Source organism: Protopterus annectens, chromosome 1.part2 (genome assembly GCF_019279795.1).
Source record: "Protopterus annectens isolate FY-2018-M chromosome 1.part2, PAN1.0, whole genome shotgun sequence".
Taxonomy (NCBI): domain Eukaryota; kingdom Metazoa; phylum Chordata; order Ceratodontiformes; family Protopteridae; genus Protopterus; species Protopterus annectens.
In genome coordinates, this window is record NC_056727.1 from 216,855,791 (window position 1) to 216,881,468 (window position 25,678).

The following is a 25,678-nucleotide window of genomic DNA, read 5'->3' on the forward strand; positions in this document are numbered from 1 at the left end:
TACATTTGTTCAGTCACACCTGAGCTTTCACATAACGTCATATAATGGAATTTTGACTCCATGTTTTTGAGATAGGTACACAAATACTATTTTTTTATTAATATGAGTAACTTTGAACTATACAACTTACAGTGCAAGAATCTGTGAAATTGTCTACAGAATTCTCTAAAGATTTTCCTAATGTAATGCAAATAGTTTGTGAGTCACATGGCTTTGGAAATATTAATGTACATATGGAATATTCTGTATCTACATAACTACTAGTGGTACATCCAGTATAGTGCATTATCCATGGACAGTGACAGTATATTTTTCTTTCTCCTACCATGACATTTCATGTTATGCTATAATTTAACATGTAGTTCATTCAGTTATAATAATATGAATGTGAATCTGAAAATGTGAATAACAAGTGAAAGCTGTTAATGTTTCCACAACAATATATACTAGGCTAATAATCTTAGTGTCATTTTATTTTTTGCACCTTATCCTTTGGTGTGCTGCCTATTACTAACTGGTAGGTTGCTTGGTTAAGAAGACAGACTTCAAAATGTCTATTAGGTTTTACCTCATATCATGCGTTCCGGCCCCAAAACTCGGACCACACCACAAAAGGAGGGGGGTGTATCCATATTCATAAAGGATACCCACACCTCCAGGTTGGTGGCAACGCACAAAGCTTCGGAAACCATCCAGGTGCAACTAACCATAGGCAAAACTGCTCTACAAATTGTAGCATGCTACAGGCCACCCTCTCAAACTCAGGAACCCCACACAGCCTTCCTGAAGACACTGGAGGGTATAAATGTATCTCCAAACACCATCATATTGGGTGACTTCAACTACCCGAATATAGACTGGGAACATTATTCAAGCCCAAACTTTCTAGCCCAACAGTTCCTGGAGTTCATAAATTCAAATGCCATGGAACAGCTAGTCACTGTTCCCACGAGAGGAGAAAATGTACTAGATCTCATTATCACAAACATGGGGACAAAATGCTCCACACCGGAAGTATATCCCTCATTGGTGAGATCTGATCATAAACTAATCTCACTGGAAATCCACATCCCGCCCCCACCCCAAACAAAAAAGACCACAGTGAAGAACTTCTCTAAAGCAAACTTCACACTACTCAAGACTGGTGTGGTATCCTTCAAGGCCCCTGAGCCAGTGGAAACCACAACCAAAGCTGCAGAAGCCCTTACAAATGCCTTCTATGAACACCTCCAGGACTGCATGGATCAGGCAATCCCAAATAAAACCAAGACTCTTTCCACAAAGGGCAAACGTCCAGTCTGGTGGACCCCAGCCATTAACAAACTTTACAATAAGAGGAGAAAGCTATTACATGATAGAACAAAATCCATAAAAGGGAAGTCACCCTGATCATTATTAGTAAAACAATATGAGCACTCATAAAATCAACTAAGGCCAATTCTGAGAGAAAAATTGCCATGGATTCAAAGGACAATCATAAGGCCTTTTTCAGCTATGTTAGGAACCTGGGTGGAAACTCCCAGATATGCTCAGAATTAGTCCAAAATTATACAAAAATCACTGAACCCACAGACATTGCCAACATACTGGCAGACAGGTTCAGTGCAAACTTCACCCCCCTCTCCCCCCCTAAAGGAGAGATAACTATCCCAGCAGAGTGTAGCCTCCCAGACATCTCAAATGCGCAGGTGAAAGCTGCTCTCTTCTAAAGCTAAAAACACAGCATCAATGGGACCGGATGGTGTCCACGGCTGTGTGCTACACGAGCTAAATGAGGAATTAAACCCGCACATAAGGCAGCTGTTTAATCTCAGCCTTACCACAGGATACATGCCCAAGGAGTGGCGTATGGCAACTGTGGTCCCACTCCACAAAGGCGGTGCCTCTACGGACCCTGGTAATTACCGCCCCATAAGCTTAACAAGTCTAGTCTGCAAAGCTATGGAGAGGATCATAATGGAGCTCATAAACAAAGATATAGGGGACTTGCAGACATTGAACCCGACCCACTTTGGCTTCGTCAAGGGCAGATCATGCCTTTTGAACTTGGTCGACTTCTTCGAAACAGTCACCAAGGCCATTGATGAGGGAAAGGCAGTCCATACAGCCTACCTTGACCTTGCAAAGGCCTTCGACACAATACCCCACTCGGGTATTGTAGAAAAACTTACCAGCCTAAATGTAAACCCATATGTCACAAGATGGGTTGCAAACTGGCTTAAGGACAGAACCCACAGGGTTAGAGTTGCTGGCGCTATGTCAGACTCCAAACCGGTCACAAGTGGTGTCCCACAGGGCTTGGTCCTTGGCCCCCTATTGTTCGGCATCTACTTCTCAGAAGTACAGGCCAACATGGGAGGACTTTGACTGACAAAGTTTGCAGACGACTGCAAACTGGGCGCCATAGTGGAAAGTGCATCGGACACGGATATCCTTCAGAAGGGACTCACGGAAACAGATAGCTGGTGCCAGAGCCATGGCCTGAAGTTAAACGCCAAAAAATGTATAGTCATACCCTTCGGGAAAAACAAGGTAACCCCAAGCTACCATATAGGTGGCAATCCACTAAGCACAGAAGAGGTTATCAGGGACCTGGGGACCCAGGTTGACAGTGGCCTTTCTTTTGACACTCACGTTGCTAAAGTGGTTAGAAAGACCTTCTACATTGCCCACCTGATCATGAAGGGATTCACATCCAGATCTAGTGAGGTCATTGTTCCCTGTACTCTTCACTTATCAGACCAATGATCGAGTACAATGCCCCATTCGGGATGTATCTCACCCGACATCTGCAGCAATTGGAGAGACCCCAAAAGTTCCTCACCAAAGGATAAAGGGACTCCAAAATCTGTCATATGCTGCCAGATTGAAGAAACTCCAGCTCTATTCAGTTGCATACCGTCTGCTCAGAGGTGACATGTGCCTGACATACAAGACCATGTCCAACCCGGAATTAATGGACATGCTCCACCTCAAAAAATCCAAATCCACCAAAACCACTAGAGCAAGCGACTTAAACCTTAGCACGGATATAAATAGGACGTGCTGGAGGGATAGATTTATCACTCAGAGACTCCCTATGCTGTGGAATAAAATCCTGATCCATGTGAGGCAGAGCACCTCGCTGGCTCTGTTCAAGAGAAATCTTGACCTGTGGATGGGAGATCGTAGGTTTATCCCGGGAATCATCTCTGTGTCACTGCTGGACAGAGGCACAACAAACTAATGGGCACAGTATTTTTTCATATAAGGGGTGGCGTAAGCCACAAAAATTTGGGCTAGGCTTATAAATGCCTTAGGGCAGATAGCCTAGTATAAACCTATGAACCTATGAACCTATTATACCATAAGGGTATATGGGTATTAAAAGGAAGGCCACAGAAAGGTGCTGCTGGTGTGAATTGTTGAAAAGTAGTAGTAAACAAATCCCAATCTTCTCAGGTATTCAGTGGTAATTCACTCTTCATGTCCTGGGAAACAAAGTTTTCCCTAAGGCATGTATAGCTTTGAAAGAGGTTTTAAGGAATACTCAGAGCCTAATACAGTAGTAGGTCACCTAGATAGTTGTATAGTGCCCATTGGCCAGGGGACTGCCACAACATTTACTTTAAACAATTAAAAAGCATTACATTTCTTCTTTAAGGATGCTCTCACCAACTGTGCATGCTTCTTTAGTAGTGTCTCTATGTGCATCGCACTAAAGATGCACACACAACAAGACAGATTTAAACATTGGAACTGTCACGCTTTCGCAATGGATTTTCAAACATGGTGAACCAAGCATGCAAACATGGAAAACTGCCATGAGAGAGAGAGAGAGAGAGAGAGAGAGAGAGATGAGCATGTCATTCCTTCAGTAGGTGAGTGAGGTGTGTGTGTGTGTGTGTGTGTGTGTGTGTGTGTGTGTGTGTGTGTGTGTGTGTGTGTGTGTGTGTGTGTGCGTGTGTGTGTGTGTGTGTGTGTGTGTGTGTGTGTGTGTGTGTGTGTGTGTGTGTGTGTGTGTGTGTGTGTGTGTGTGTGCAATGCCATGTTAGGGAGAGTAGGTTAGTTACTTAACTTGCCCCAGCTGGATTGCAGGTTAGTTATTTGACTTGTTCAAGCTCAAACCCTGTACCATGATTACAGGAGAGCCCGATTCCTGTACTCCAACTACCAAACTGTCATCAGGGGTGCTTTTTCTAGGAACTGTGAGTTTCAGTGCATTTTCAAGGGATTGTGTGTTTCAGTGCATTTAAAAGGAATTGCGAACTTGAGTGCATTTTCAAGGAATTGTGAGTTTCATTGCATTTTTAATGAACTATGTATTTCAAGGGAAGAGAAGTTTACTGTTACTCATGCTAAGTCTGTTTTCACTGTGCAACTATTTTGTTTAGCAAATGGCCGTTATCAGTGTTTCTGCTACAGAACTTGAAAGCAGTATCATTAGTACAACAGCTAGCATACCTATCTTTGGTGCAGAGGGCTATAGATTCTACTTCTGTGGTGCACTTTAAGGGGGGATAGTGGTGCTGCATTCCTGAGGGTGTCCTTCTTTGGATGAGATATCTACTAACTTTGAACCTGTTGTTGGTTTGTAAGCCATCCACTATTGTAATAATACCAGCTTGCCATTTTTTAATGTAACATGAGCAAGTTATTCTTCAAGGGCAGTAGGCACTGAATTTGTACATGAAACGTTGAAATGTGAATTTGTTTGCCAGGAACGACCTCGTCATTAGCTGCAGATCTCCTTAATGTGATATTATTCAGATAACTTTTACTTCTGCAGAGACTGTGCATATTGATTGATATTTGTGGATTGTAAAGACAGAGGTTTTAGTGGCCTTTTATGGTTGAAATGTTATGAAATAGGTAGTTCTCTCATTACTGGTTCACACATTTTGTTTCATTGCTTACTGGAAAATTTTTCAAAACTGCAAATTTAAAGCACACTTGAACAAGTGGTACTGTATTATACAAGGAATATAATTTAATACAATCGGGAAGGTGAATCAAAGAACACATGCTTGTATGCATGGTCCTAAAATGTGTGCAAGAGGCATATGATTTGAAAAAAGCCCAAAGGTAAGCTTAATCCATCACTGGCAAGATGCATTTTCTTTGAGTGTGGGTTTCAATGCTGTTTCAATGAATGTGAGTTTGAAGGGCAGATAAATTTACTGCTCGTGCCAAGTCTGTTTTCATTGCGCAACTATATTGTTTTGTTTAGCACAGTGTTTACAGTAACTGTGGAGAAACAGCCAAGTAATGAGACACAGGAATAGCTGAGGGGGAGGGGGGTGAGCTGCCAGGAGGGGACTGCTGTTGGGGGTGTCTGATCCATTACCCTGCCTAGGGTCCTATTTGACCATCATCCAGCACATCAAAGCATGCAGTTCTCATGAAATTGGAGGAGAATTAAATTACCTAAACAGAGAGGATGTTGTTTATGTCTTATTGCATTCAACCCTTCAGAATAATGATGTAATGAACAGTGTCATTCTTTTCTGGCAGAAAACTAGATAACGATGGATGTCTGATGTGAGGCTATGCTAACATATTATCAGGACTGTGAAACGTAAATTATTTCAGGAAATGTTTGGTGTTACAATAATTACTAAGTCTCTCAGTGATTGCGAATCATTTGTGATGTTAAACTTTATTTTTTCTTTGTTGCACAGGTTGGGGTATCACCTCCCTTATAGTCTGGAGAGGATTTGTCATTACTATAGCTTGGAATGCTTTCTTCCTCATTCTAGCAACAGTCATCCTGAAGATAAGACAATGATCCCAGCCTTTTGAACACTGAATGAAATTGTCCTTTATTCTCATTAAAAATGTAAAGAATTCTGATGGAACTGCAATACAGACTACTCAAAGAAAAGTCAGGGGTCAAAAATGCAGCTTCACAGACTGGACTGCTCTAGTCCTGAGATAGACAAGCTAAAACTAAAAATATGCTGATGGCTTAGTCATAAGATCCAAAACATAATTTACGAGAACAGGCTGCAATTCATTAAGGAAGACATTTAAGTCATGTTGATTCCAAATCTGAAGTTTCAGTATTCCAAAGAATATACAATGCTAAATAAAAAATCAACATCTGTGTTATATAAAACATTATCGTAAAACCTGCTTATTTTTCTGACATTAATTGAAGCAGTGTGATCATTTTCAACACGGTGCCTCAATATTGCTTTCATAAGAGAAAATGTTATTCTGTTGTTATATGAGATTTTTCCAGGCAGTATGCTTAAGATATTTTCCAGAGTAAACACAGCAACAAGTAGGAGAAAGTGTGAGCATTCTCGGTTGTACAGTAAACCAGCCGCAGGGGCCTAGGTCAAAGGTGATCACCTGAATGAGATGTTGAAGAGTTAACAAGATTCTAAAGAGTCATAAAAGATCTGGTCACCAAGCAAAATTGCATCACAAAGCCAATTAAAAGAGATCAGTATCACAGAGGAGTAAGCAGTACTATCCCGAAACATCCACAGTGGATAAGCACCCACATACAATTGTTAAGTTGAAGGGCTTTTGACTGTTCCCTTGGATTAGAACCTTAATCTTCCCCACAGCACTGACACATAATGAAAACTTTTCATTTTTAAGGTGAATGAGTGATTGGTCTGGCAAATTCAAAGTAAAGTGCATTTATAATAACTCTTTGAATTATCTATAAGCTTCATTTATAGTTGCGTAGGTGATTACTAGCTAATGGTCCTAGGAGGCCTTTTTAAGCCTAGCCATGTTTTCCCATTTGTAATTGACAGGAAAATTACCTGAGGCATCGAATTGAGTTTAGGTGGCATCACATTAACAAACTGCCTCTGTCTGTGGATTGGAGCCAATTCAGAGATAATTTATTTTCTTATTCCCAATCCACTGGCCAGGAACAAACTCTGCTTCACATGGATGGGAAGCCTGTTCCAGAGTAGGGGTAGTCTCTGAGTCATGTATTTGTCCCTCTAACATGTTCTAGTTATATTGCAAATAATTTTGGTCCTGTGATCAGGTAGTTCTAATGTTATTTTACTTGTGGATGTGCAGCAAGTCTATCAGTACTGAATCAGATGATGCCTTGTAAGCCAGACACACATCATGTCTGTAGGCGACTGAGTATAAAGATAAGGCTTTGAGACTCTCTGCATTTTCCCTGTGGTTAATGTCTTTTATTCTTTTTGTGAGGAATCAGAAGATAAAGATGCCTGATTAGGTACTTACTGAAGGAAGCACTGCACTCAATGACTGGCCTGATAAGGGCTGATTTCAGTGGCACAATCACATCCTTGGACCTGGATGCTATACTATTGCTTATAAGTTGTGCAAGAAAGAATGATTTCCTTACAACAATAGACACATGATTGCCAAAGGCTATTTCACTGTCCACACATGTTCCCAAGTTCTTAACCACTGGGTGTACTCTTAGGGATGTATTTCCTATGTGGTGATTCCGCATGGTGGCCAGATTTCCAAGGATATTATACATTTTTTGGCATTCAGTTTTAGACCATGACTCTGGCACCAATAATTAGTTTGTGACAAGCCCACTTGGAGGATGTTAGTGTTCTTGGGGTATGCTGTGACTGCACTGAGTTTGCAGTCATCCAAAAACTTGATCAACAAGAGGCTTTTGATGTTAGTTTTGCCTTCCGAAAAGTAGAGACCAAAAATAAGCAGCCCCAGCACTGAGACCTAATGGACTCCACTACTGACTGACTTTTTGTGGAGGTAGAGACCTCTTTTCTGACTTCCTGTGTCCTAGCTGTTAGTCAGCTGGCTATTCAAAAGATGGTATAAGGGGTTTAGTCTTGGTTTTGTGTGTTTGCTGACAATGCCTGAATGGGAATAATGCTGAATGCTTTAGCCAGGTCAAGATGGTCACTGTGTACCATTTTCCCTCATTCACAGTTCTGGTGACTTTTTTGAAAAACTCCACCAAGCTGAGTTGGAATGCTCTGCCTTTGATGAAACCAAACTGCATTGAAGGTTTCTATACATTTATTTCAAAGTATATGATATTTTTTTTCTGTGTCCTTTTATACAAGACTAGTCAGCCATATAGGTCTGGATGGAGCTATCCAGGTCAGTAGATGCCCACCATTCTGCAAAGAGATAACTATTGCAGTCCTCCATCCACTATACATGAATCTACTTAGGAGGCTGAGGCTGAACAGTGATTTCAGAGGGCTTGAGAGATCATATTTCATATTATGCAGGAGGCATCCTGGTACACCATCCAGGCCCATAGATGAAGTATTTATTGACATTGAGGGTTTGCTCGCTAGTTATAGCTTGGGGGGTGAAGTGTATGGTCAAGGATATATCTTGAGAAATATCAAGGAGGAACCAGGGTGAAATTCAATCTAAATTTGTCAGCCAGTAAGTTTGCTATATCCTCCAGTTTTGTATAGGTTATTCATTTACAATTAGATCAGTACACTGTTGTGTATTACCTTTGAGGTTGCAGACATAGCTGAAGAAGGTCTTGTAGTTGTCCTTTGCCTGTGAGGCTTTCTTTACCTTAAATCTGGCTTTGGTGGACTTGCCAAGACTCCTGATTTGCTCATTTAGTGTTATGAGGGTTTTTTGCCTTGATGCATGCTGCACTTCCTAGTGTTCACCATGGTTTCCTTCCCCTTGATGCATGCTGCACTTCCTAGTGTTCACCATGGTTTCCTTCCTTGATGCATGCTGCACTTCCTAGTGTTCACCATGGTTTCCTTCCCCTTGATGCATGCTGCACTTCCTAGTGTTCACCATGGTTTCCTTCCCCTTGATGCATGCTGCACTTCCTAGTGTTCACCATGGTTTCCTTCCCCTTGATGCATGCTGCACTTCCTAGTGTTCACCATGGTTTCCTTCCCTTGATGCATGCTGCACTTCCTAGTGTTCACCATGGTTTCCTTCCCCTTGATGCATGCTGCACTTCCTAGTGTTCACCATGGTTTCCTTCCTTCCTTTTGTTATACAACCTCGTGATGTTGGGATTCTACCAGGGTGGCTTGTTCTTTGAATTAGTCCTGACCTTATTTGAAATGGGTACAGCTGCCACACCTCAGCTGTTTACACCAAGGTGAATGGTCTCTGTGAACAGTTCTGCACAGGCACCAGTGCTCATGTAGTTTGGAAGACTTGACATTTTGCAAGGGTATCACTCACATGTAGGAGTTTTGCTTGGGAATAATTTCTAAATATTTGAGGGTTAGATGGCATCACAGGCTCTAGTTTAATTTCAAAGGATCCAGCGTTATGGTCTGACCTGATAATGCTTGTGAGGATCAAGTAAAGCATTTTGGTGCCCCTAGTGGATCTAAGGACTAGCTAATCCGAAACATTTGTGCTGATAATGTCCAGGAATCTCTGGGCCTATGTATTGCAAGTTGTATTTTATAGGGGATAGTTGAAGTTATTCAGGAGTATAATGTTGGGTCCAATGCAGAGTGACTCCAGTTCATTTTAGGTATGCAGTATGGCCACAGAGGAGGAGCTATAGCTTGCAGTGATGTGGTATTGGACTTTGCTTGTTGTGAGTGGGACAAGGAGAAGCTCAAGTAAGTCATTATGCTTGACCAGCCTTTAGGTGTTTTGATGAATATTGAAACACCTCTACCTTTTGTCCTTCCCTGTATAGTAGTTGGTCTAAAGGTATGGAAGGCACTGTGGCCTTGTACTGCCAAGGTGCTCTTCATGGTTTTAAACCATGTCTCCTTAACTGAAAAGCTGTCTATGTTTTCCAGAGTAAGGAGACCTTGCAGGGAGTGATTTTTTTTTAGGTTTCTGGCATTGAGCAATAATACCTTTATATTATCCTGGGTTGGTTTTGCTATGTAGTCAGGTACTATGGGCTGGACAAAGTTTTAGATAATATTTAAAAGCCTAAAGGGGACAGGTGCATACCATCCCTGATGAAAGAGTGTGGTCTGTCATCCATATCCCCTGCTGACAAAAGCTATACCTTTATCCAATGGTACCAAAAACAAAGCCATTTTTTTAAGTTTTTATCTTCTGTTCATATTGCAACATCACCCTCTGAGAAGGTCAAATGCTGCTCCATGCTAGTGTCATACCAGCCTGGGACATGTAATCTGTGATCTCCAGCATGTCTCTCTTAATATAGTTCAGAGAGATATGTCTCAGGTCATTTGCACCCACATGTACAATGATAAAGTCATACTGGTACTTGTGGTTAAATTAACTAAGTGTGTGTATGATCTGGTGTATCCTGGACCCTGAAAGGCAACTGGCTATGAAGCTTTCCTTTCCCAGCTTAGTGAGTAGAACATCTGTATCTCTCATGATGGAATCATCTGTGTCAAAAATATTTGTTTATGTGGTTTGGATTGTGGGCTTATGAGTTCAGATACCATGAGCTGAAGCTATATGTGTCGAGGTGGATGTTGCTTTGGTACCATATTTGTGGGGTTGCTGAGGATCCCTATTGAAATCACTGCATCTAGAAGGCCTCTGAGATTTGGGTAGATTACTTTTAAGAACTTCAGCATGTGTATGCATATGTGCTTGGATTTTAGCATGAGTATTAGGGAGAATGTAGTATTCTGTGTTTCTGACAACCTGTGTGGTAACTGTAGTGGCTGTATGTGAAAGTCTTACCTCCAGTGATAATATGTAACTACATCTCTTATACATCAATTCTTAAAGAATTAGGTGGTTGTCATTAAACATGAGACCAGTGATACATTGTCTCAGGATGCCTGTTCTGTTTCCACCAAGCTAGCTGCAGAGATAGGAAGAAAGTACTTATGAATGGTTTCAGGTGTTTACTCCATGGATTATAAGGGGAGTTTTACTTGGTGGGGTCTAAAATAGGTCTACATGGGTCCTATTCAATTGAAACTACTGCGTTAAGACAAAACTATTGAAACTATGTTCTTCCTTGTGAAACCACAGTAATTAGGTAATATAGGGGTTTACTGCAGGTTTGTTTGGGTGTTACTTGGCTAAGAACTACAATCTTAATGTAATCTCACAGAGCAATGCTCTTATACCTTCAAACCAGTGCTTGTTGCACTACCACATACTTAGGAAATATTTGAAATTGCTTTTGTTTTTGTTTTTTTTTTTTATAGAGAAATTTGAATTCTAGGTGCCTGCATCTATACAAGGCACTGTTAACCTCCGATGGGTAAGGAGCAGCATTGAGCAAAAGCAAAAACTTTATACAGACACAGAAAATAAGCAAGCTAAATAGCCTATTGGCCAATCATAACAATACACTCTATGATTTCATTGGTACACAGACTTATCTCTACTCCCACTAGAGTGTAGAACTAGCTTTTCTAATTATAAAATCACTAAAATACAACACAAAGTGCAGGAATTCAGTGATTACAATAGTGAAATACCAGCAAATACTTTGAAATTGATGCAAAAGTGCAAAAACTCAGCAACGAATACAGTGAAATCAAAACAGCACTTTAACCTATGAAAAAGTGTAGAAACTCAATAAATAATACAGAAATACAACAACAGCACCTTAAAATAAGAAGAGAAAGTGCAACTTGTCAATGTGGAGTACATGTCTAGCATGGATAGAGCTGGATTGAAGTAGGTCTGTCTTTAGTAGTGTGGATTCCAAGCACTGGTGCACACTGTGTAAATGAGCCAAGCTTTATACAGTATAAAAGCTTTATATAGGTACAGACAATAAAGAAACAAATAAAACAGCCTACTGGTTAATCACAACAACACACTCTTAGGTTGTCTCAGTGTTTTCCAAGCTCAGAGGAGACCAGGCTACGCTCTACTCCCACTAAACAGCAAAGTCAACTTTTCTAACTGTGTAGTCACTAAAATGAGCCCAAAGTGCAGGAACACATTAATTATAATGGTAAAAATAAATGCAGATTTTAAAGTAAGATGGAAAAAAGGAACTGATAATCTAAATTGTGTAGTATGCACTAAGACAGTGGGATTATCATATCATTTGGGAAGTGAAATACCCCTGTAAATTACAACATCAATATCATACCCCTAAGAGTAGACTCAGAAGAGACAGAGAGAGAGAGATCTAGATACCTAGATAGATAGTAGCCTGAACTTTGACTGCCAAGTGTCCACAGTGGTGAGGAAATCCTTTGTGGCACAACTTATAAGTAAAAGCATGGCATCCAGATCCAAGGAAGTTATAGTCCCACTGTACTCAGCCCTCATTAGACCAATAATCAAGTTCAATGCGCCATTATCATGTAATTGACTAGGTACTTACAGCAGCTGGAGCGACCTCAGAAGATCTTCAGAAAGAAAGTATAAGGCGTAAACAACATGTGCTATGTAGATACACAAAAATCCCTGTCTCTTTACTCTGTCTCCTACTGACTATTAAGGGGTAACCAATACCTGACCTACAAAGCACTCACAAATCCAGCCCAGATGAAGCTGCTACACATCCACAAGTCAAGCAGCACAATGTTCACCTGATTTACGTATCTAAACTTACTTAGTCAGCAACTAAAAAAAAACATGCTGGAGAGACAGGTATGGGTCTCAGAGATTGCCCTTTCCTTAGAACAGGCTTCTTATTCACCTTAAGCAGATTCTTTCCCTGGCCCTCTTCAAATGCAGTTTGGATCAACAGATGGGGAATTGCAAATTCGCACATGGGGTAGCGCCTATGTCCCTTATAGACTGGGGCAATCTGTACGATACTCAAGGGATAGGCACAAATCCATACAATCCCCTTGCCCCTAGGGGTCATATATTGGATAAAATCTGGTCATATTGGCGAGGCTTTTAAGGGCTCTTAAGCCATTAGCCTAGAAATCTCCTATTAACCTATGATATGGAATAGAGGCTAGCTCAAGCTTTAAGAATCAAAGAGAAGGACCTTCCTTGTTTGATCCTTCAACTGAGATTGGGGGAAGCTTTTAAAGCTAAATTTACAACAGGGATGGACAGCTCAAAAGTCATCAAGTTTAAAAGGGAGGACAAAGACTGGGTGTGAAGGAAAATCACCAGCAGAGAGTCAAACACTGTTTGCATTTGTTGCAAGCCTCAAATATTATCAGAATATAAGGCAAAGCTACATTCTTGAGTTGTTCTTTATCACTCAAGGAAACAAAATAACCAATGAAAAACAAGTGACATTTGAAGCCCAAGTGCTAATGGTTAGCAGAGACCTATAGAAATCTGTCTAGCTCTCACAGGGAGCAAGTTATTCAGATTATTCTAAGCAGAAAATAAAATACATAAACAGTAGCAGTTGTGGGAGAAAGCAACTTTAAATGGCCATTACTAGTTAGACAAATTCAGTGCACACACACACACACACACACACACACACACACACACACACACACACACACACACACACACACACACACACACACACACACACACAGACACACCTTCCTTTACTTCTTTTCTTGTTTTAAATCACCAACAATATATGTCATCACTGGCAGATTATTCCAAAAGTGTTTTATGCCTAAACTTTTGAAATTAGTTTTAAAGGGTTCATCTAAAGCTTGCCAGTTTGGCTTTTTGCTATAGTATAATCAGCTGCATGGCACTGGGGCTGCTAAGTATAATAAATGTTGCTGCTTTATTTTAAATATGCTATATTAAGGAAAAATGCCTGTCTTAAACAGTGCCAGGCCTGTAAGGATTTTTACATGGTGTATTGTTTCTGTCTTGTGCATCGCAGATTAGTCCTGAAAATTGTTAAAATATCTTTAAATGCATGAAAGTATGCGGACTGGCAATGGGAAAATAGAATGCAGAGTATTAAAAAAGTCTGAATCACTAGTAAAGTCCATTTTATTTCATTCAACAATGAAATGATATCCGAATCTGGTGCCTGCGATCAGATATGTGTGCCATAGGCAGGTAAAATAGCAAGACTGACTCATAAGTGAGTAGGATAAATGTGGCATTGAAAAATAAATGAACAAATTGGAACAGCACTACTGCTTTGCAAAGCAGCAAACAAACAACAAAAAAAACAGCAGCATGAGTATTTTACAATACATTTTGACCTTAAAAAACATTGTTAAAAATAAATAAATTATTCTGTTTGAGGATATATTTGCAAATAAAATAAGGGCAGGACAGCAACAGACAAAACAAAAAATGTAAGTATGTTTTTATAAATTATTTATAGTATGTCTTGGCCTTAAACATTACTAAAAATAAATTATTCTGTTTGAGATTGCTGTAATACCTTTGAAAAGAAAGAGTGTAAAATATTGTGTGCTTTGAAGAGTGTGCCCCCACCCCATGGTCATGTATTTACTTCCTGATGCACAATGCCTTGTATGTTTTTCCCAGTGATCCAGAAAATTAATGAATAAATAGAATTTGCTGCCTTATCTAGCACAGAATAATAGTGGGAACCAAACAGAAGCAGAGTTGCACAGTTAAGAATCATCAGTGGGAACAAGACAATAGCCAAGAATCAAAGCTGAAAAGCTAAAGCAGTGTCACATCAATCTGCACTATACATTTCTTAGCATGCAGAGTAATGGTCATAATTCTGACTGCATTCATGGAGAACAATAAACACTCCATGCTAGTTAAAATGGAACTGTTTTGTGGCTGAAACTTTAAAGGGTTTACTGGATTTACTGAATGTGAAACATCACATTGATATTTTCTCACTGGGATAACTCCCACTCTAGTCACTGAACCTTGGATGAGTAAAGTATTTTATGAAATTGTTGGAAGTGACTATGCAACTGAGTAAGTTATATGGTACAGTTTTTATGATTTCCTTTGTAGCAAGAACAGGCAGAACATTTCATCAAGTTGTCTATTAATTTTCTTTTAAAAAGACTATGGTGCTTTCTTGTCTTACCTTTGTAGGAATTGGATATCTGGAGCCAGCTTTAAAAATGACCTTTCCCCTATTGCAATTTTAATTATGGGTCAACTAAGAGTTAGGGTTTCTTCTTGATAAAAGCTATTCATAAAGAATGGCTTTGTTACCTGATATGCAGTTTTTTAATGGAGAAATGCGTCCAATGTTTATGTTAGAAAGTGCAAGGAGCTGACATTTGTACCTACATACCAGATTTTAAATTGGGCACATTTGAACACATTCTCATAAATGGTTCTTTCTTCCAAATCCACCTTAAAAAGAAGAATAAGAGGTAAATGCATCAGTTTAAAAAAAAATCAAGTGTTCACCTTTTTTCTGAGTAATGAAAACCTTGGAAGCGATTGCCTGCCTCAACCATTTCTACATAAAACATTAATTTAATGTGATGTCACCAGAATCATAAGGTCCCTTAAATCAGACAAATATGATTATGACTTAGTGGTGGCCTAAACTGGAGTGAGTGATCTGTGGAGCTCCCCCCAACGGTGCATGATGTGAGTCATGATGAAACTTGGTATGCATATGTTAGATGCAGAAGAGACATTGGTCTTGAATAGTATAATCCGTTCACCAAGAATAATGCCTAGATACCCAAATAATTAAATTTAACAATTGGATAAGTATTTGGTGTTATTCTAAGGGGATCCAGTAAGCATCAACATGAGATGAGATGATAGATAACATGTGCTGCTGTACCAGTGATGGATTCCACCTCTTATACCAGGGCTTCCTTATACTGGCTAATACCTTTGCTGCCCCAGTAGTGCCTTTTTAAGCCGAGACACCCTACTGGACATTTCTACATAGAAAACTTACTCATATTCCAGCAACACCAAGGTGGCACTACTCAATGGTAGGCATCTAAATAAAAAGAGGCCAGAGCCTGAGACTCTCCTGTAAATTAGTGACATTCATAGCTGTGTAGTTATAAGTTCATAGGTTCATAGGAGGTTACTAGGCTAGTGCCCCTAGAGCCCTTAAAACCTAGCCATGTTAATCCAGAGTTGCCTCAATTGTCCTTGGTTTGATGGACGTAATTTGCAGAGCGAGTCAATGATAAACACAGACTACCCCTGTCCATGAGGGACATGGGTGCCACCCCCAGAGTGACTTTGCAGTCTCCCATCCATTTGTCCAGGTTGTACTTGAACAGGGTCAGTGAGGAGCTCTGCTTCACATAAATTGGAAGTTTATTTCAGAGTAGCGGGAAAAGTCGAAAGACACAACAACAACAACATTTCAGAGTAGCTGCAATCTCTGGGAAATATATCTGTCTTTTCAGCAAGTTCAGTTAATGTCAGAGGCTAGGTTAAGATCCCCAGAGCAAGTGACTCTTGTGCCATTTGACTTGCGGATGTGCAGCCTATCCATCAGGGCAGGGTCAGAGTCTGCCATGTAGGCCAAGGCAAGTCTACCCTCAGTAGTCTACATGATACAGAGTACAGTAGCAGAGCTTTCAGTCTGTCTATGTAGGTCATGGTTTGGAGGCCCTGTATTTTCTTGGTGAGAAACCTCTGTGGTCTCTCCAGCTGCTACAGATGTCTGGAGAGGTACATGCAGAAGGAAGCATTGTACTGTATTAATAGTCTGATGAGGGTCGAGTACATAGGTTCATAGGTTCATACTAGGCTATCTGCCCTAGGGCATTTATAAGCCTAGCCAGAATGTGTTTGGCAACAGTGACACAGAAGGATCTCCCATCACTCATCAAGATTCCTCTCTTGAGCATGTCCTATTTATTTCAGTGCTGAGGTTCAAGGCACAGTGTAGTTACAACATCCTTAGACCTGGATGCAATACCCTTACTTATGAGATGCACAATGTAGAAGGCCATTGTGGAAACTAGGTGGTCGAAGTTCAGATTGCTATCTACTTGTGTTCCCAGATCTCGCACAACTGGGTTTAAACTTAGTGGGTGCTGTCAATATTGTAATTAGTAGGAAATTCTGCTTTGCCAAAGGGGATAATAATGCTCTTTTTTTGTGTTTAGTTTTAGACCATGGCTAGTACTAATCATTTGTCTGTGCTAGCTCCTCCTGTAATATGTTAACATTGTTGGTGAGCACAATGATTGCACCCAGTTTACAATCATCAGCAAACTTGCTAAGCCCAAGGCCATCTACTTTAGCCTGAACCTCCAAGAAATAGATTCCAAACAGTAAATGGTCCAGCGCAAATCCTTGTAGTATGCCACTGGTGATGGGTCTAGTGGTAGAGTTGGAGTCACCAACTTTTACAGTATGTGTTCTGCTGGTGAACCAATTGGCTACTCACCTAGTGATGTAAGTGTTAATCCCCAGCTGGGAGAGTTTCTCAATGATACCTGAGTGGGGGATTGTGTCAAAAGCCTTGGCTAGGTCAGAATAGGCAGAATGCACTCTTACCTTCATCCAGAGCTTTGATGTCTTTCTTGAAGAAGTCTACTTGGTTTAATAAGCATGATCTACCCTTAATGAAGCCAAACTGGTTTGAGTGTAGAGTCTGAAGGTTGCCTATGTCCTTGTTGATAAGGTCCATGATGATTCTTTCCATGACTTTGCAGATGACACTGGTTAGTCTTATGGATCTACAGTTCCCAGGGTCAGTTGATGGCCCCCCTTTGTGCAAGGAGATGACTGCTGCTGTTCTCTACTCTGCTGGAACAAAGCCAGTGCTCAGGCTATAGTTAAACAGAGTGCCAAGTGGGTCCAATAGGTTCTTTTTTAGATTACTTATTAAGCAACCTGGGATGTTATGTGGTCCCATTGAGAGCATGTTTTTGGCCTTGGAGAGCACAGATATGAACTGATCTCTAGAGATACTAGGTAGTAGACTGGTGTCAGGTATACCTTGAGGTGTGGCTAGTGGGGACAGGGAGGGTGATGTTTATGCCAAATCTGTCAGCTAGCAGGTTGGTAATTTCCTCTGGTATAGTATGAGTGGTACCTGCTACTACCAGTTTAGCACATAGCTGGGCATTCCCTTTTAGATTTTGGATGTAGTTAAAGAATGCCTTATGATTATCCTTAGCTAGGGTTGCTATTTTAGCTTTGTAATTAGCTTAAGAGGACTTTACAAGATTTCTGATTTGCTTGTTCAAGCTGTGGTGGGAATTCTTCCTCTGCTGAGTCAGTTCCTGCTTTCTCGTAGACTTCAGTTTCTTTCTTTTGTTATATAACCTGTTCATACTTGAGGCCCACCAGGGCGGTGTGTTTTCTTTTTGGGGGAGGACCTGTTTGTAATCAGGCACAGTCATTATTGCGACACAGTTTAAGTGCAATGATAGCACTCCCTCTATATCTGGGTTTGGCACCTATCACACCTTCAAGCCCTTGTGTAATCATGTAGGAGTAGCTGCATTTGTCAGAAACACCATCACCTCACAACAAATTACCCAAAACCCTAATCTGGAGTTGCTGGAGATACAGATCATCTTTAAAAATCCAACTAACACTTTATTTCTAATTCCAGATCTTCATTAATGTCCCTAGAATTCATGACAATTACCTTAATACCATTGAGTCATTAAATGTCAAATCAAATCCTTTCTTGCTGGGGGACTTCAATACCCCATGCATCTATTCACACCTAGTTAAATCTGACCAGAAACCAGTCATCCTCTTGTCAGGCCTAGAGGTACCATCCCACTACCAAATGAGACCATCTTTAGAGAAGTCTCCAGGGCAAGCCTACATCAGCTTGTAAAAAGCTATGCAAAATACTCAATAATCCTCTTACAAATTGACGCAGCTGAGAGGGCTGCCACATGCACCTCCCATTTTTACCAGCACCTAAAAAGCTGTGTAAAACAGCCCATACCCATCCACCAGGAGTATAATAGTAAATTCAGAAATAAACCCCTCGGTTGGGGGACTCCCATATTAATAAAGTGTATAACAAAAAAAAAACTGAAATACTGAAAATTTGTAAGAAGTCCTTATCACCAGCAAGGAACTTAGCAGCACTGTTAGAAAATGTAAAGCAAATTATGAAGTTAAGGTCACAACAGTTACCAAATGAATCTACAAATCATTCATCAGTTATGTCAGAAAATTATGGAATAAGGTCCAACAATGCAGTGAGCTTGTCCATAATAACATCCCACATTCTGATGCCAAGGATATAACCACTATATTGGTGGATGCATTTAGTGGTAGCTTTACCCCACCTATTCAAATTGTTGCCCCCATTGTCACTGAAAATGTAATTTCTTCTGAAATCACATTGGAGCAAGTCTTAGGATCCCTGTCAATGCATAAAAATCTAAGAAAGGTAATTTCCTACATCTTCCACATGCAGCACACTGCTCTGACTCAATATATAAACAGTTATGTCTAGTACATTTGCTAAACTAGCATTCAGCTCTCTTGCATATTCTTACATTGGCAAATAACATGATTTTTCTACTGAACCTGTAGTTTTCTTAGTGCCTTACTTCACAAACATCATTTGCTCTATTCATATTTGCATTTTGCCTGTACCATTTCAGTCCCTGTAGCAATCTGAATTACTTTTTCCAAAGCTAATTCACTTCTAGCAGTCACTTTTGAAATACTTTGGTATCATTCAACCCAATCACAAATTTGTCTCTAACCTACTCATTTTTAGTTTTGTCAAATGCACAGTTTTCAGACAGTTCATACAAATGCCTAACAAAAACTTTCTCCTTTAGCTTGAGCACATCTGTGAAATCACGCATGAGTTATATTTCTTTTTGGCACAAAATGTTCTCTCAGTTTACCTACTATTGATTCATATGTAATATTCTGGCCTTCAGAATAAAATGTCCTATAAATGGCTCCCACTTCAGTGTACATTGCATAAATGACTGTTTACCTGGATTTCTATACTAGTTTGGCAGCATTTCAAAAACATGAATCTCTGCCTCCATGATTGTCATGCAAACAACTGCAGAAAGTTAAAACAGTTCTAGTGGGATAAACTTGGCTATTTTCAGTTACATTTTAGTAATGTAGTGCAAAAAAAACTGCTATTCATAAAAAAAAGCTTTATTGAGAGGTAAACCAACTATTTTTTTCTTTAAAAACAGCTTACTCTGATTTCAGTACCACTCTCGACTTCCTGGCACAGTTTTCAAGGCTGGATGGCATTTTTCAGTCATGTTATATGAAAAAGCTCTCACTTCTGACATGTCACAATATGCATACAAGGATACTCCAGTCATCTGTTTCTGTGTTGATAACAATGATACTAAACAAACTATTCAAAGTAAAACAGTAAAATAAATAATCCACAAAATGGCAGTACAGCTGAATGGCAGTTAGCAGCTTCATCTCAAATCTCCAGTTTTACATTTAGCACACCAGACTCCATGCATTATGGGATAGATAGTTATGAAAGGCACAGAACAATATTAAATATCCACATTTTGTGTGTGTGTGTGTGTGTGCGCATGTGTGTGTGGTAAGAAGCTGTGCACACATTTTGTCATCACACCTGGTAGAGAATAATCAGTCTGTCTAAATTCTTTGGTGCTCTCAGTGGAATGCATTAACTGCCTAGGTACATTCTTCAAATGTATTAACCCTCTCGTTTGTTCTGGGATTTAAAGTAGAAAAGTGGCATCTGAACAGTTTGATTCAATACCAGTTCTAGGGTCTTGTTCTCTTGTTCTAAGGTTCTCTCTATCCTTTTGAAAAACTATATATAACTATATATAACTTGTACATCAAGGTATACAGCTGATAAATAATTCTCCTAGCGAACGTAGCCTTCAACAGCAGTATTCCAGGTCTCAAGTTTTAGAGATGCGGAGTAACTGGCTCAAAAAAGGTAAGACCAGTTTTTGTACCAGAAAGTTCAGGTTCTGACAAGAAGGCTGGGTCTTCTAGGTGTTCTCAAGTGGATTTTTTTCAAGAGTTGTTAAACTGTTGAGTGGGCTGATAAGAGATGATTCGTGGAGCGGTAGTCTTCATTAGCTGATAAATACACTTTATTTAATGTATAAAACAAAAAACAGCCATGTATTTCAGAGCAAGAATGCATGAGCATCAGATAGAAGGCCTCTTCTGTTTAGCCAGATAAGACTTCCTAGTGTTAAGTTTCCTGGCCTCCTACAAAATGAATACCACTTTCTGAAGAAGTGATCCCCAAATAGGACTAGGCTGAGCTCATTCATGCAACTAAACTGAACCTTTATAGATCTGAGTGTTCTAGAAAATTCCTTTACTTTGTTTGCAGTGCAGAGGTCTGGAAAAGGTAATTATCCCTCTCAGCTAATTTGGACTAGGTGAGAGAATATGAGACATCTTGTTCAAAGTGGGACTACTATAATTAGTCTTGACTTTCCCGTTTTGCTATTAGGATAACTACTGAGAGTACAGAAAAGTGTTTGAATGCTTACAGTAAATTCCTACTCATAGATTCATAGGAGATTACTAGGCTAACAGCTTAAGGGTCCTTACAAGCCAGACATTCACTGTCAAGGTTCTTTTGCCTGGGAATCTGGTGCAGTGTTTATTTAGATAATGAATGTCTTGAAAATTAAACAAGTCCATTTCTGAGATATCCTACCTTTCTACCAAATTTTCAAAAGACCGTCTTGTCAAGTTCCACTTGCAAAGATTGGAGAAGGACTTACTGAGATGATTTGCAGGTAAATTCTAGTTTGATCTGGTGTATGTGGCTTGGAGGTAAAGGACATGCTCCAAAGCCAGTTCCATAGGGTTGTATGTAGCTTCTAGATGAAGACCCTACCCCAAAGCTAGTCCCATGCCATCATAGCTAATCTACATAAACGATAAAATGTGTCTCTATTTATTAATGTACTGCACTTAAGTAGTATTACAAGTCATTGCTCTCAGCATCCTTGGGTATCATACTGACATAAATATTTCAAATGTATAAATCAGAATCATAAACTCTTTTATATCTATGTGTCCCCATGCCTTCCCTGTACTTGCAGGTGTCCAGTACATGCTCCCCAAGTAATTTTTGAAGCAACTGTGCTCAAAGTTCGAGACCAGTCTGAGGCCACAAATATATCTCTGTGTTGAGCTTTACTTGGTTAATCTACTGTCTAAACTACCCTTTGATTACATAGATCTAGGAATAATACTGCCCAGAGGATGAAAATGCTGTCAACATATTTTTTGAGATGCCACCATATCGTCTCGTGTGTTGACTGACAAGATGAATCCTAAGAATGGTATCAGACATTACTCTAGTACCTTGGAGAAGACTCTTGCTCTCAATTGTGTATTTTAAACTAGCTGAGCAAAGAATTGTTTCAAAGTCATTATTTGCTTACTTTGACATAAAGTACTGATTCCAAGAAGGTTTTGTTGAATTCTGACATCAGTCTGGATTTTTGTAGGTTTTAGGATACGTACTGGCTAATCAGGCACTGAACTGTGTGTTGAATGGACCTGTGAAGCTCTTGCTGTAAGGAGATTTTCATCAAGGACTCATCCAAATAAAGGTATATGTGAATTACATTCATCCTGAGCTGGGCAAATGCTTAAGCATTTGGTAAAGACATGGACTATGTGGGTGTGAATGACCTGAGATGTACCTCCCTTGACTACATGAAAAGAGACGTGGAGGAGCTCTCGGATTATGTAGCCCAGGCAGGTATAACCCTAGCCCTGAGCAGCATCCTACCATCAACCAGAATGATACCACAGTACAAGCAGAAAATGATTAATTTCAACAATTGGCTAAGTTTCTGGTGTCATTCTAAGGGGATCCAGTATCTGTTTGCTTGAGATGACATGACTGACAGACTTCGATGCTTTGCTAGAGATGGCCTGCATTTTTCACCCCTGGACTTTCGGATACTGGCCAAGGCTCTTGCCACCCCTATCGTGCCTTTTTAGGTGGTGTTCCAAAGACCATATTACCACCGTAACAGCTACAAACAAATGATATCCAAGGGTCATTCTGATCAACACTAGAAGTCTAAGTCTCAAAATGCACTCACTCAAAGCACTCCTTAAAATGGAGAACATCGCCATTTGTGCAGTAACAGAGACCTGCTTCAAGGCAGCAGAAAGCACCCCTGCACTACCAGGCTATAACTTATTCCACACCTTTCGGCCCCAGAACATGGACTGAAGCTCCAAAGGTGGTGGTGTTTCCATATTCATAAAGGATGCGCACACCTCCAGACTAGTAGCCCAACATAATGCATCTGAGATAGTTCAGGTGCAGCTAACATTGGGTAAGAAAGTAATTCAGATTGCCGCCTGTTATAGGTCACCAACCATGTCTCAAGACTCACACTCCATGTTCCTAAGCACCCTGGAGAATATTAGGGTCCAACCTAACACTCTCATACTGGGTGACTTCAACTACCCCTCCATTAACTGGGAAAATTACTCATGTGTCAATACACGTACCCAACATTTCCTGGAATTCATTAATTCCAATGCCCTGGACCAGTTCATTCTTACCCCACTAGAGGTAGCAACATCCTTGACCTTGTCATTACTAACATGGGCAACTGTTGCTCTGTACCAATAGTCAACTCCTCCCTGGTTAGATCTGACCACAAACTAATCACCTTGGAAATCCACATCCCTCCCACCCCCACCCGCAAAGGTAACCACCATGAAAAACTTCTCCAAAGCTAACTTTGGGCTCCTAAATACAGAGCTGGCTAACTTCACAGCACCCATGCAAATGGAGATCAGTTGCATGACTGCCAAATCATACACCAATGCACTATACGAACACGTACACAAATGCATGGATCTCGCCATACCCAACAGAACCAAGACGCTCTCCACCAAAAAAAGGAAGCCAATCTGGTGGTCCCCTGCCATAAACAAACTCTAAAACAGAAGGAGGAAACTGATGTGGAATAAGGTGAAGTCCCAAGACTGGAAAAAAATCCCCTATCAGCCTCAACAAAAGATGAGATCCCTCATCAAATCCTCTAAAGCTTGCTATGAAAACAGAATTGCAGCAGATAGTAAAGATAACCACAAGACCTTCTATAGTTATGTAAGGAATCTCCACAGCAATACCCAGATTTGCTCAGAGCTACTGTATAATGGTACCTCCTGTACCGAGCCAACAGATAGTGACAATATACTGGCCGACAGTTTCAGTGCCAACTTTACCCCTCTTCCCCACCCAAGGGACCAGTCACAATACCAATAGATTGCCAGGCACCCAGTATTACTGCTGCACAGGTTAAAACAGTACAGTCCAAGGCCAAGAATATTGCTTCTATGGGACCTGACAATATCCCTGGCTGTGTTCTGCATGAACTACAGAGTGAACTGGCCCCTCACGTGTGCCCTGTTCAATCACAGCCTCACCTCAGGCTTTGTCCCTATCGAATGGTGCACTGCTACAGTCATCCCTCTCAACAAAGGAGGGGTGACTACAGAGCCTGGGAACTATTGCCCCATTACCCTGATGAGTCTGATATGCAAAGTTATGGAATGCATCATCATGGACCTAATAAACAAGGATATAGTGAATCTCCAAACTCTGGATCCCACACAGTTTGGTTCTGTGAAGGGTAGATTATGCCTGCTCAACTTGGTCGACTTTTTTGAGTCAGTCACCAGAGCTGTGGATGAAGGCAAGGTGGTTCATACAGCCTACCTTGATCTGGTCAAGGCCTTTGATACCATTCCCCACTCAGGAATCATAGAAACACTAGCTAAGATAGGCATTAACCACTATATCACTTGGTGGCTTGCAAACTAGCTCCCAGGTAGAACCCACAGTGTGAAAGTAGCTGACTCCAAGTCAGACTGCCGACCAGTAAAGAGTGGAGTCCCACAGGGTTTGGTTATGGGTCCTCTCCTGTTTTGTATTTACTTCTCTGAAATCCAGGCCAACATGAAGGGACTCTGTCTGACAAAGTTCGCAGACGATTGCAAGTTGGGAGCTATTATTAACTCCCTGAGTGATGCTGACACCCTACAGAAAGGCCTCACTGAGACCAACGACTGGTGTCAGAATAATGGCCTTAAGCTAAATCCCAAAACTCAATCCCAAAAAATGTGTCATCAACCCCTTTGGGAAAAACTCAGTTCCCATGAATTACCACATCAATGGTAGTCCACTGAACACAAAAGGCATTACAAGAGATCTGGGAACACAGGTTGACAGCAACCTCTCTTTTGACCACCACATTGCCACTGTGGTCAGAATGTTCTTCTGTGTGGCACATCTCATTGCTAAGGGTTTTCCATCCAGGAAGAAAGAGGTCACTGTCTCCCTCTACTCTTCCCTCATTAGGCCAATCATCGAGTACAATGCCCCATTTGGCATATACCTCACTAAACACCTGCAAAAACTGGAGAGGCCACAAAAGTTCCTCACAAAGAGGATCCTAGGCCTTAAACATTTGTCCTATATGGACAGACTAAAAAAACTCCAACTATTCTCTGTCTTATATCACCTACTTAGGGGCGATCTCTGCTTAACTTACAAAGCCATGTCTGACCCAGCTCTGTTAAAAATGCTACATCTATAGAAATCCCAATCCTTCCGCAACACATGTTCCACAGACCTCAACCTCAGTACCACAATCAACAGAACTTGCTGGAGGGACAGGTTCATAAGCCAGAGACTGCCCATGCTATGGAATAGACATCCAATACATGTCAAGCAGAGCACCTCACTGGCCCTCTTCAAGAGAAATCTTGATGAGTGGATGGGAAATAGAAAATTCACCCCAGGGATCACTCCAGTGGCTTTACTCGACAGAGGCACTGGGAACTAAGGTCGGGTGGAACAATGCCAGGGTAATCCTATGGGCTAGGCTTTTAAAGGCTCCAGGTTCATTAGCCTAGTACACACCTATGAACTTATGACTACACTGGTAAGAACAACTGTTAAGGAGATAAACTGGTAGTGCTCTTTCCCGGATGCAAAGCAAATGAACACTTGCCTGAA

The 25,678-nt window shown here is 40.7% G+C and overlaps 1 protein-coding gene across 3 annotated transcripts in view; it reads left to right on the plus strand.

Annotated features, from left to right (window-relative positions):
- LOC122788685 (ABC transporter G family member 23-like) overlaps positions 1–25,678 on the plus strand; it is a 1,725,589-nt gene that overhangs the window by 1,420,430 nt on the left and 279,481 nt on the right. For 2 of the 3 annotated variants that reach the window (XM_044055583.1, XM_044055590.1), the window contains exon 20: positions 5,661–6,551. The exons of the other annotated variant lie outside the window; for it this stretch is intronic. In XM_044055583.1, the coding sequence (XP_043911518.1) occupies positions 5,661–5,767 (107 nt within the window). In that variant the 3' untranslated portion in view covers positions 5,768–6,551. Of the gene's footprint in view, positions 1–5,660; positions 6,552–25,678 lie in introns of those variants that run through there. 3 annotated transcript variants of the gene reach the window in all.